This window comes from Semicossyphus pulcher, unplaced genomic scaffold (genome assembly GCF_022749685.1).
Source record: "Semicossyphus pulcher isolate SPU_LCO1_2020_fin unplaced genomic scaffold, fSemPul1.0.p SCAF_6, whole genome shotgun sequence".
NCBI classification, from domain to species: domain Eukaryota; kingdom Metazoa; phylum Chordata; class Actinopteri; order Labriformes; family Labridae; genus Semicossyphus; species Semicossyphus pulcher.
The window spans coordinates 21,825,453-21,837,758 of record NW_027211737.1 but is presented as its reverse complement, the minus strand read 5'-3'; the positions used below and the strand labels follow the sequence as shown (position 1 = coordinate 21,837,758).

The 12,306-nt window shown below is 42.4% G+C and overlaps 1 protein-coding gene across 11 annotated transcripts in view; it reads left to right on the top strand.

The window, feature by feature from the left end:
- trpm3 (transient receptor potential cation channel, subfamily M, member 3) overlaps positions 1-12,306 on the top strand; it is a 135,198-nt gene that overhangs the window by 62,496 nt on the left and 60,396 nt on the right. For all 11 annotated transcript variants that reach the window (XM_069683732.1, XM_069683740.1, XM_069683743.1 and 8 more), the window contains exons 2-4: positions 8,330-8,409; positions 9,915-10,116; positions 11,341-11,554. In XM_069683732.1, the coding sequence (XP_069539833.1) occupies positions 8,330-8,409; positions 9,915-10,116; positions 11,341-11,554 (496 nt within the window). The remainder of the gene's footprint in view (positions 1-8,329; positions 8,410-9,914; positions 10,117-11,340; positions 11,555-12,306) is intronic.

Sequence of the window (12,306 nt, the reverse complement as noted above, 5' to 3'; positions counted from 1 at the left end):
GAGAAATACTGATTAGGATTAGAAAAGGTTGGTTTCTCTGGTTAAACACCAAAATTCAACAATCTGCCATTCTTTATCCTATTTATTTTCCCCATTGCAGTTTAGCAAAACAGGCTGGTAGAAAAGATACGTTTTGGCATATGCAGCCTGCACTTGTTCGTCTTGTTTGTTTGCCTCTTTCCTCCAGACTACCGGACCAGAGAAGATGTGCTCAGAGGAAGCAAGAAATGTTTGACTACTGCTCAGTCTACAGTCTGCATTTTGGTCTAGTAGACCGACACAGAGCCTCCAGGGAAGCTGTTTGTTGGCCGTTTTGTATGAAAGTCTTTTAATTACTGACTACTACGGTCAAACAAAGACCACTTGTGCATCTTGACCCATGAGAAAACACATTCACACATGCATAAGAAATTGGTCCTCTAAATCAGCGTTGTTGCCGTTTTTTGGTTAATACTTTAAATCTCTCTTAAGCTGCACAATCCTGAAACAAGTGGAAAACTAATTTCGAATGTGTGTGTGTGTGTGTCAGAGTCAGAGAGAGCAGGAATGTGTGTACAGCCCATACTCATGCACGCCAGCTACCTTCCAGGAAGATAACCCTGGTGCTTGTGTGTGCTCAGGTCAATGAATGCTATTTCGCTTGCAAAAGTGGTTCCTCTCCTTGACAAGATTGCATTTAAATGCATTGACCTCTTGTTAATGCATGCGGTAACTACATGCTGCTGGCATTAGTCTTTATAGTCTGGATCAAGCACTGAGTCACATTTTGGTGCTGTTTACTTATGCATTGTATGTCCAAGATGGCTGTCTTGTGAAGGTCATTGTAGATAATATTCCCCGTCTCCAGGGTTACATAAAGTGTGCATGGTTTGCTCCTGCAGGCTTTTGTTGTTCAGGGTTACAAAGGGACTTGATAGCGTGAGTGAGGAGAGAAAGGGATAAGCACAGAGACAGAGGGACACAGAGTGACGTAAAGAGAAGATGAGTGTGATAGAGATAGAGGGCGAATTGGTCGTGCTGAACGTATTTGAACTTCAGTGCAGTTCATATAAAGTCTGCTCCGAGCAGCCTTGCTCCAAAAAACAGAACTAAACTACTAACTAAGCGCTTTATATATTATGTTTTGAATAAGAATATACAGTTAGGTTGTAGACTGGCAAGTCAAAAACACTATGTGTAAGGCTTAAGATTTGTTTAAATCGTGGGCATTGGTTTAGCTGGTAGAGCAGGCGCCCCATGTACAGAGGCAAAGTCCTCGACGCATCGATTCCGACTCGTGGCCCTTTGGTACATGGCATCCCCACTCTGTCTTCCCCATTTCTTCACATTTTGTTAATTAGGTCTGGACTTGACTTTTGAAAAATTTTAAACATTATTGCATGTGTTTTAGGGCTGCTAGGTGGTGCAGTGGTTAGCACTCTCCTCACAGCTAGAAGGTTCCTAGTTTGAATCCCAGTTAGGACGAAGAGGGGCCTTTCTGAGTGGAGTTTGCATGTTCTCCCCGTGCATGGGTGGGTTCCCTCCGGGTACTCCGGCTTCCTCTCACAGTCCAAAGACATGCTTGTTAGGTTAATTGGTGCCTCTGAAATTGCCCTTAGGTGTGAGTGTTAAAGGTTGTCTGTCACTGTCTGTCAGCCCTGTGATTGACATGGCGATTACAGCTGAACAATTAATTTAAATTTAATCGAAATCGCAATATGGGCTACTGCAATTTTCAAATCGCAGAAGGTGTTTTTTAAGGGTGAAATGTGTGTTAAAAAACTATTTTAATGTAAATATTGTGTTGCAGAGATGCTCTAACCTACACATCATACACAGATGACAGTATCACGTCTCTCGCCCAATGACAGCTCTGATAGGCTCAAGCCCCCCAAGACCCTGAACAGGATAAGTGGTATAGATGATGGATGGATGGATGGATGGCATATTTAGTCCAGTTTCAGTTCACACTGATTTTAAAAAGGAACTAAAAGAAGTAATCGTGAAGTTATACAGACTGACAGGTAGCTTGTTGATTTGAGATAAGCATTAATAGTGTTGAACCCTTTGATATGAATGATGACTAACAGGTAGAGACAGGACTGAAGGACAGAATAGTGATAATCAGAGACTTATTACTGTAGGATCCATGTCAAACTCTTAGTAATGGAATTAATGTAATGACAAAGAACAGAGTTGGAGATAAGCAGGTCACTTTGAACATCTTTAACCTAATAATCAGAGAAAATAGTACATATGTGTTACCATGTTTACAAAATGATTAACTTACATACATGGCCTTACATAGATGCATTTCAGGTTTCATGATGAGAGGATTGGAGTTTTTTTCACGAACCAGGTTAACTGAGCTGAGTTTCTTTTAACTGAACCAGACAGGTTAGACTTGAACGCACCCTCAGTGGGTGGGAAGGGGCAAAGAAAATGACCTCTGCTGAGAAGCTCATTTCATCCTTTAAATGGTAAATTTCTATGAAGGATTGTTGTTTTCAAAAAATGTAGCATGCTTCAGAGTTCACTGCCGTTAACCCGGTGGTTGGCTACAAAACAAAAACAAAAGACAGACATCATCTTTTCATTTTCAATGTGAAAAATCTTCTTACTGATGCTTGCATGCACCGACAACTCAGCTCAGCTGGATATTTAGTGCAACAGGCGCCTTTACACTGAACCTGAAAGTGTTTTCTGTTCCTCATCCAAACAGCATGAAGATGAATGGCTCGTGAGTGCGTGTTTAACCCTCTCTAACCAGTAACAGATGTTTCTGTCTCAGAATTTAGATTTATAGAGCTGCCTCCTCTCAAGGTTAGGCTTATATGTTTGTCTGGCAAAAGAGGAACATCCTGCACTAGAAATCAATAACACAAAGCCGTTTGCTTGCATGCAGCTGGAGTCATTTGTTTCTATGTGTTCATACAAATACAATAGTGCTGTATTTAGAAGCAGAGGACTGAAATGAGCTGCATAGAATATCGTTGTAAATGCTTGGCTGTCATCAGACGAATAAATGTCTGCAGCAGGACTTTCCCACTTTTTTGAATGCCTCATTTTACCTTTTTTTCAATGATTATTTTTATCTGTTATCTTGGGAGTGTAGAAAAAACAAAAACACATCCTTGAAGCCTTGAAATGCTTTTGTCCTACTGATCTGAATTTGACTGTGAACGTTACAGTGCTTCTGGTTGACACAGAAAAACGTCTTTAATAGGGCAGATCAAACAAAGAGCTCTTCTCTTAAGGAGCTTAAATGATTCCTCCTTTCGAGTACCACAGGTTCAACCTTTATGAAGAACATTTTTCACCTCTGACTCCAGCTGCTTCATTGTACAGTATAGAGGTTATTGTTGCTTAGGGGCATTGAGAGTTGTCCATAAATACATGCTTTGTTTGTTTCTGCAGACATGCATGAACGTCTCTGATGGCAAACAAGAGTATGTTTGTGTAAAACGTTGTAAGCAGAGAATTATGACCTTACCATCATCGCCTCTTACTCATAGGTGTGTGTTTGTGTGTGGTTCATTTGTGCGTGCACAAACACACCTGCCTCTGGTACCTTGCAGCATCTGGACTGTCTGGACTCAGGTGCACTCCTCTAAGCATCCTGAGTCCTTCATGACCCTGAATACATTAAACCTACATTCACTGCGGATCTGTTGAAGCATTTTGCTACTGATGACTTGTAACATTTTTCAGTTGGTGTGTCTAAATATGTGTGTGTTTAACATTAAGTAGGATTACAGTCTTTGGAAGGTACATTCTCTGTTCTTTCTGTGTTTTGTTGTACGACTTCATTTAGTTCAGATTACAGTCTTTTGTGCCCAGTTTCCCCCCTCAGCTCCGGCTAATTAAACCCAGTCTGGATTATGTTGAGGTCCGTTAATCCCCTTAATGAAAACAGGTAGAAAGAAAGGTGCCCTTGTGCTGCAGAAACATTTGCGATAGAACATACTCCAAAGAAAGGCGAGATGAATGTCATGGTGCTCCACCTAATAGGCTCCCTTGCCATTCAGACTCCCCCTTTGGCCTCGTCTCAGGTAGAAATGCGGCTTCAGGGAGCTGACACACACTATTTCTCTCTCACACAAACACAGACGCGCACTAACACAGTCTGACAGTCCAACTTTAATTTGAATCTAAAACAGGTGAGGTGCTTGTGGGAAGTGGAGGACAGCAGGTAATTATCTGTGCACGCTGTTTTGGGAACAGCTAGAGAGTTCTGAATATTTCAGAGAGGCCCCACGATGTTGTTGCATTATGTATAGATTGTTAACCTGCTGTGTCATAATGTGAGATATTTATACTTTATTTCTTCACTCATACCACAAGAAGAGAGGACACAGACAGATAGCTTAAGAGTAGTTTAGTGGTGTTTCAGGGCTTTCTCAGTGTGTGCCTTTAGCAGCATGAACGCACACACACAAACGCGCACACACACACATTCCAGCAGTGCTAGTAGTCCCAGTAGACCAGATGCCAGTGGACTGAGAGGTGGTATGATCAGGTTTGCTCTGATCAGTGTCGTTCAGTGGTTCGAGTTTTTAGGGAACCTCTAACGCTAACATTGAGTCATGATTATGAAGAGAAGACAACAACGCAGCCGGTCACTTAAGACAGGTGAGTTAAGGAAACCAGATGCCTGCCTGCCAGTTTAATTTCCTCACTTCTCTATATTTAACTCATTTAAAGAAATCAACCTTTTCCTTTACAGTTTTTTATATTGTTATTGTTTTTGATTAAATAATCAAATCAAGAAAACATAATGCTGGGTAACGCTCAGTGTTTGGCATATTGTAATATCAGAGTATCAGTTTGAGCAGAAGGGTTTTCAGAGTGTCAGAGTCTAAATTACTTCTTCTGGTCTAGTGTTAATATTGTTAATGAAAATTACGACAACCTTTTTCCCATGACAAAAATGAGACGTTGACGAGCTAAAAATAGATCTTTGATAATAAAAACTCTTGACGACACACGTTTGGTTTTCCTTCACGAGACGGAACTAAAGTTCACATTCAAAATCCATCATATACAGTACGTATATTCCCCCACTGAGCGTCTAATCTGTCTATCAGAATACAAGCAATGCATTCCTGTAACTGGTGCGTGCAGATCCCTCTGAATTCGACCCAACCGTACAGGTGAGGATGTCCCAAAGCGGCAGCTTGACATCAACGTGACGGCATCCACTTTAAAAAAATCTAACGCAATGCAGTGTAATAGCAGGAGAAGGAGAGACTCGGTGGGAGAGTCTAGGCTACATTATCCAAGGTAAGGAGTCTGGATATCAAGTAAAAGTGTGATGGTGCCTTATAGATTCAAATACCTGGTACAACCTGCCACCTTAATAACAGTATCTGATACCTGTATATGGCTAATTGAAATAGATTAAAGAGAGGAAACGATTTAACAAAAATGTGTTGACTTTTTATGACCTAAACATGGACTTAAATGTTTAGGTCTCGGAGTTTTCGCCGACTGAAACTAGACGGAAAGTGTAAAAATGACTAAAACAAGTATTTTCAGAACATATCACCAGGTACTGTTGTATTTTTTACTCCAATGGTGCTCCAATCGAATGTGTCTGAAGAAGACTGCAACTTTTGTGATCCAAAATAGTTTTCTGATCTTGGACCCTCCTGCTTTATTAAGAATGTGCTCCCTGTCTGCAGACATAAATTGTTTATAAATGTTCTGTCTGTCTGAGTTTGCTGATCTTGATGCTTGTAAAAATCAATGTAAACACAGTGGAGAAAAGGAAGTTTCTATTGTATCTTTTATCACTGAGATTGCAGCAAAAACTAGAATCCACTGTAAGACATCTGAAGAGTTGAGGGGAATATGAAGACATATTGCACGCAAGAGAGCGCGTGACGATCATGTGGCTTTAAATCACTCCTTGGAATTGACAACAAAGCGAAAGCACTGTGCATGTATCACTCCTGTTGAATGATTCAGTTTAAGCTCTTTTAAAGGAAACTATTTAATGTTAGATTCTACACACTACCTGTTGGCTCACCTATACGGCCATATAAAAGCTGAATCATTCCTGTTTGTTAAGAAGAAATGAGCAGAAAAGAGAGATAAAAAGGGAGGAAAGCAAAGGGATTAAGCCTTTGATTGGATATGGTTCCCAATTCACCTCCCTGCCAGTGCCAATAAGAACGAGGAGACACAATAGTAAAGGAGGGGAAGAGAGGACACGGAGAGGAGGGTGGAGGTGGCAGAGTTTGACTGTAATGGAGTCAAGACCCCTAACAGGCTGTCAGATGCTGCTCACTAACCGCACAGTGTCTCCTACACACACACACACACACACAGCATGTGCGTTTGTGTGTGTGTGCGTGTGTGTGTCCTAGTGATAAATCTTAATTACACAATGGAGTGCAGGCCATGTGCCATCTCATCATGCCATGTCAAATCTCATAAGCAGCACTAGAAAGCGTGAGAGGGCGAGAAAATGTGCAGACCACATCAACGCAGAGAAGAAAAACAAGATAAAAAGGGGTAAAGGAAAAGATTGGGTATAAACGGGGTTAAATCTATGTCTTTGGGATGCTCGGAGATGAAAGTACGATGTTTCCTCTTTTAGGTGTTTACTGAGACAACATAAAAGTGTTTTTTGTCGTGTGACTGACTCTAATTTTGCCATGAAACCTGTGCAAACCTCTGCTGCGACAACCACTGGGGCGGATCTAGTTCGTCCCAGGATGAGCTGGCGGATGGATACACAGTTCTAGCATGTCAGGGAAAGAATGGGGCTGGGGGCGTTGTTGTGGCCCGCTGAGTCATCGTGGCCAGGGTGATCTCTAAAAGCAGCCCCCCAGCCCCCCAGAGTAATGGTTAATCGTGGGAAGTCTGGCGTTAGGGTAAGTGTGCCCGTGTGTAGGCCCGAGCCTGTTTGCGGTGGGTTTTGGCGTGCCGTGGTGTGACAGGGCCAGTCAGGCGGATGGGGCGTGTGTTGTTGTAGCCGTGGCTGCGGGGAAAGCCCTGTACAAGCAGCTCTCAGCTCTGCTGGCTGGGAGAAGAGCCGAGGCAGCTCTCCCAGAATAAAAAAAGCAGGTTTTGTTTTCATGGCTGTTGTGTTCCCTCTGCTGAGGGTTGCGCTGTCTGGACTGTGTGTCCTCCTGGTCGTCTGTGACCGTCCCGTTGTGACATTCGGTGCTATTATGGAGCTCTGGTGTTTGCCCTGTCGCCACAAAACCCTCACACAGACATCGTCCACTTCCTGGATGGTGGTGTCAACCTAGGAAGTGAAACCTTTGAACCCCAAAGAGCTGAGTAGAAAGAAGCATGTTTGTATGACAGAGGAAAACATTTCTAGGATAAAACACCCAGAAAATTGACATCAAAAAGTGGACTGTATTTTATTAATCGACACACAAAACATATGAAAGAGAGGGAAAACATACTTAAAGAAGTTTTATCATAGCGCTCTGGATACAGCGCCCTTTCTTATCATCTCTAAGAAGGCTCTCTACAGTTCATACAACATATTACCTCTTGTTGTACATCCATGTTTGTAACAGGTAATGCGTGTATCTGCAGTTGTACATATCAGACTCTAATCCTCTGCTGCGTGTATCTCAGGCCAGCTCTTTCGCTCTCCGTCTTCCTCCTGCTCCTGTCTGTCGCAGGGTAATTGGCTCTCGTCTGTCTCTCTGTCAATCAGACCTGCAGCGGATGCGGCTGCAGAGCATCAGGGTGTCACTAAGACACTATCCCACTTGCTGCATTATCCAGAGGAAGTCTGTCTTTACTGTACAACACAATAGCACAAAGCAAACATCCTGTAGAAATACACGCACACAGCTGGCTGCACATAGACTATTAGAGTAGAACTCTGACATAATTTAATGCCTCACTGCGTTTAACATCCGCTTTCTCTCGCCCGGCGCTTCATCTCATCCGGTCGGGGCTGGAGCCAGTGAATAACATAAAACACTTCTGTCAGAGTGTCTTCAGCATTTGAATTATGTGTGAGCGACAGTGCATCTACTCTGTGTGTGTTTCTGCTCCTAATCCAGGCTTGAATGTGACATTTTTTATTTACTTTTTACTCCTTTTATAAAGTTGATGCTCTGTTTTTTAACCCCCAAACTGGACATGGAGAAATCTGCGAGAAAAGTCTGTACACGTATATAAAAAAGCTCTAACGGTGTCCTTTTACACAACAAACAGAACCCTTCTCACTTTTACAGGTGAACCCATCTGTCAAACACAAGTGTGCTCATGATTTGAGCCTGTTCCTGCTGTCTGCTGTCACTCCTGCTCGCTCAGGTCACAGCTCCTTTATATAACAAAGACTGACTGAGTTCTTCTGTCTTTATTCCTGCAGGCACAGAAATCGTGGATAGAGAGAGCGTTCAGCAAGAGAGAATGTGTTCATATCATAGTGAGCGCCAAAGACCACCATAGGTGAGTAAAATCAACCTCCATGCATAAGTGTATAAGTGCACACATCTCAATTGTTTTACACTTGATTACAGCCTCTCATATTTGTAGTTAACAATGGAAGGAGCGAGAGATAAAGGCGGCATGTTAAAGCCTGATTTTTCTAGTTTAACATCTACATATATGTAGGATTCTACTGCTTTAAAAGTGAGACTCTAATGAGCGAGTTAGCTGCTGTGATGACCCACCTCGCATGCAGCAGATTAAGAGCCTCGCTTCACTGCTGACCTTTTAAAACATGCCTCTGAGTAATATCACGCTGGCCTCTATTTGCATCACAGGTAGCTGCTCTGCACTAATGAGCCAAAACACTGAAATTATACTTTTTAAAACCCATAAATGTGAGACTCAGGGCCAGGCCGGTTCATGCACACAGTAATGTATTCAGAATTGTTTTAGAAAGGTTATTAATTTAAGTAACTCTCACAGGAGAGGGCTGCTTCACGGTATGGCAAAGTGTAGCGGTGAAAGTAAGTTTATGAGGGCTTTGTCTGTATATTTCTAATACAATGACGTGATTTTAAGTACAGGAGCACTTCAGTGTAATGTAATTCAGTTTTTGAGAGACACTTCTGCACCCGCTATCTAAATGTTCCCGCCGTGACGCTATCGAAATCTTTACCGCAGCTGATGTTGTAGCTCAGGGTGACAAACTAACAGAAGCACGACTAATTCCTTCCGGGCCCTCGTGCACTCTCCTACGCACAAACACATGCATGCACAGGAAATGCCACTGTTTGTTAGGTAAACAGAATTAGCATAACTGGAGGGAAGCCGGTGGAAGCGAGGAAGAGGAGGAGGGGGAAAAAAAAAATAGGATGTTTCTCAAGATCAAATCAAGTTCCTCTCTTTGAGTCAGAAGCACTTGTGTGAACGCATAAAGCAGAAGGAGGCAGAGTACCTTTGGTAAGAGATGACGGAAACATGAAGTGAAAATCAAAGCCTCCTGACTCCTTCTTCTCCGGGGGCTTCCACTCCATCCTGTGAGGCGAAAACGCAGAATAGGAAACTGCATTCAGTGCATCTGAATAAGCAAACCTCTGTAGGAATACTACAAGTCATATAACTGTCACTCTGCTGACTCCTGTAGTTACTTAGAGAGAAAGAGAAGAAGAATTAGAGAGAGAGTTTTGTAAAGAGCCAAAAACAAAGAGTGAGCTAATAAAAGATGGCAGGGGCCTGCAGATCACTCTCCTCCTCTCCTCCCAATCAGAGATGAAAGTCAGATGACAAGCTGTCACTTCTGCCTTGCCCTCCTTCTATCTGCTGGGCACGCACTGATGGCAGATCTCACACTTTCTCTCTCTCTCTCGGTTACACATAATCTCCCTCTCACCTCCTTCTTTTACCTCCTCCTTGTTACAGAAGCTGTTTTAGGGCCCTGGCTTTTAAAGATTTCAGTTATTCTCTTTAAAGGGATTGTGTAATACCAATCCTTTATTCACTTACTTCTTCCTCCTCTCATCCAGGTGCTGTTGTGGTCGCCTGATCGGTCAGCATGTGGGCCTGCCCCCGGGCATCTCATCCAGTCAGAATGACAAGGCGGAGCGTTTGGCCAAGAATGACAGCCTGTCGGAGAAGTGGTCAATCAGCAAACACACACAGCTCAGCCCCACCGACGCCTTCGGCACCATCGAGTTCCAGGGAGGAGGACACTCCAACAAAGCCATGGTGACCCCTGTTACAAAACTGTGTCCTGCAAATACCTCGATTTTCAAGATCGTTCCAAAACCAACACGGTCCAAGAACACACATTCAAACAGCAGAAGGGAGCAGCAAAAGCAAACTTTGGTTTGACTTCTGATGGAAGTGCTCCCTTGTGGCGATTTAAAAATTGAAGAATGCATTAGTAAATTGATCATTCGCCCACATTTAGTCACAATCTGAACTTCATTGTCGGTGAATTTGGTTAAAAGGGACAGATACATGGAGATTTAAACCTGCATGTCAAGAATAAAATGCATTAATAGTGGTATTAACCGGAGCAGACTGAGTGTTCCTCGCTGAATATACTGTAAGAAAGGGAATTCAAAATTTCTTTAGAGTAGTTAAAGCTAAAAGTGCGTAATAATTGAATGTGATTTGTAGATATTTCCTGCAGTAGTTTGATGCAGATTGAAAGCTCACAGTCACAGAGGAGGAACGTGTTTGAGGCGTAGCTGACTGAAATAAAATCACCTCTTTATCTGAATAGCACAGCTACCCCAGAGGTGTGAGAATGGTTGAATATCTCAATGATTTTTGGCGATTAATACACATCATACAGGAGGAATGAGGACTCATTTACAGTCCTCGTGTATCTCCCTTAATCCAATGTCTCTTCAGATTACGCTGTAGCCGCCTGGTTAATCACGTTTAAATGCATCACGCATGCAGAATGATAGAATTCATCATATCAGTATGCATGAAGATAACAGCAAATCAATCAAATGAATATGATTATATATAATTACATATAATTATAAGTTGTAACTGATTGTCCGAATATCTATGGTGAGAGAATCACATCACACGTACAGTATGTAGCATCCAGGGAATTCAGATGATTGAGGCTGAATTATGTCTGTTTATTCCCTGTGATGAATAATTTATTCAGACACATGTCAGGTTGGGAGTGTGAAGGTGGATTTGATATATAAACAGGCGGTCCGTAATGCATGTGTTTCTCAATCACAGCAAACATCTGTTCAATACGGCTTAAAAAAAGTAATCAATACACTCGGGCATGTCTGCAACAGCTAAACCATCATTTAGCTTTAACAGATTTGTGTCCTTTTCAATGCTTTATAATATGTAGTGCGTGTTAATGTGTGTGTTCCTGTTTGTGTGTGTGTCAAGTCATGGTGATGCACATGTGCTGCTGTACATCACTGACACACGCCCCTCTGTTTTCAGTACGTGCGAGTGTCCTATGACACCAAGCCCGACCTGCTGCTCCACCTGATGACCAAGGAGTGGCAGCTGGATCTGCCCAAGCTGCTCATCTCAGTCCACGGAGGTCTGCAGAACTTTGAACTGCAGCCCAAACTCAAACAGGTCTTTGGCAAAGGGCTCATCAAGGCAGCCATGACGACAGGAGCCTGGATCTTCACCGGAGGGGTCAACACAGGTGAAGTACAGAGCAGACATAGAGTTTATTTAGAGGATGAATGTGGAACAAGCTTTAGTTCTGAGTATCTTCCTACATTTCCTTGAATGTTGTAAATATTTGTGTGAAGTGTTGGGATGTTTTATTACTAATATGAAGCCTCGCTTCTTCTTTTACAAACTGGGCGGACATGTACTCGTGCTAGGAGTATAAAGAGGCTGTTCAAATGTTCTTCATCATTAAACAGCCATTAAATAACCATTTTTTAGATCCCTTCAGGGCTGTGAAAATATTGAACCACCTTTTAAGTAAATTAACTATACTTAGTGACACTCAAAGTCCGACCACACAGGTGAAGTAAGCTCATTATTGTAATTTCATGCATCTTGAATGAAATAGAGCCAAGCCTACTTCTTTTAATAGCTGAAAGTCAATGAAAGTGTGTCAAATTTAAAACAGAAAGGTGTGATTGATTACAGAACTCTGTGACTGAGGAGGTAATTAGAGGCCTGCCGTGGAATTTCCCTTTAAGAGAAGAGGAGGAAGAAGAATCAAGGTTGTGGAGACCCGGCACAAGAGTTCAGTTATTAAGGAAGGTTTTTTAAGAGATAGTGAGTAGCTGAATTAATTTGGCCTGGAGCAGGTTATGAGGAGCTCAGTGGACTGAATTGGTGGAGGGTTGGAGGTGTAAAAGAATTTCAGAAAGAACAGTTTTAAACCCTGAGAGAGATGATTGAGTTCCATTGTTTGTGGAAAGAATGAAACAAAAGTTA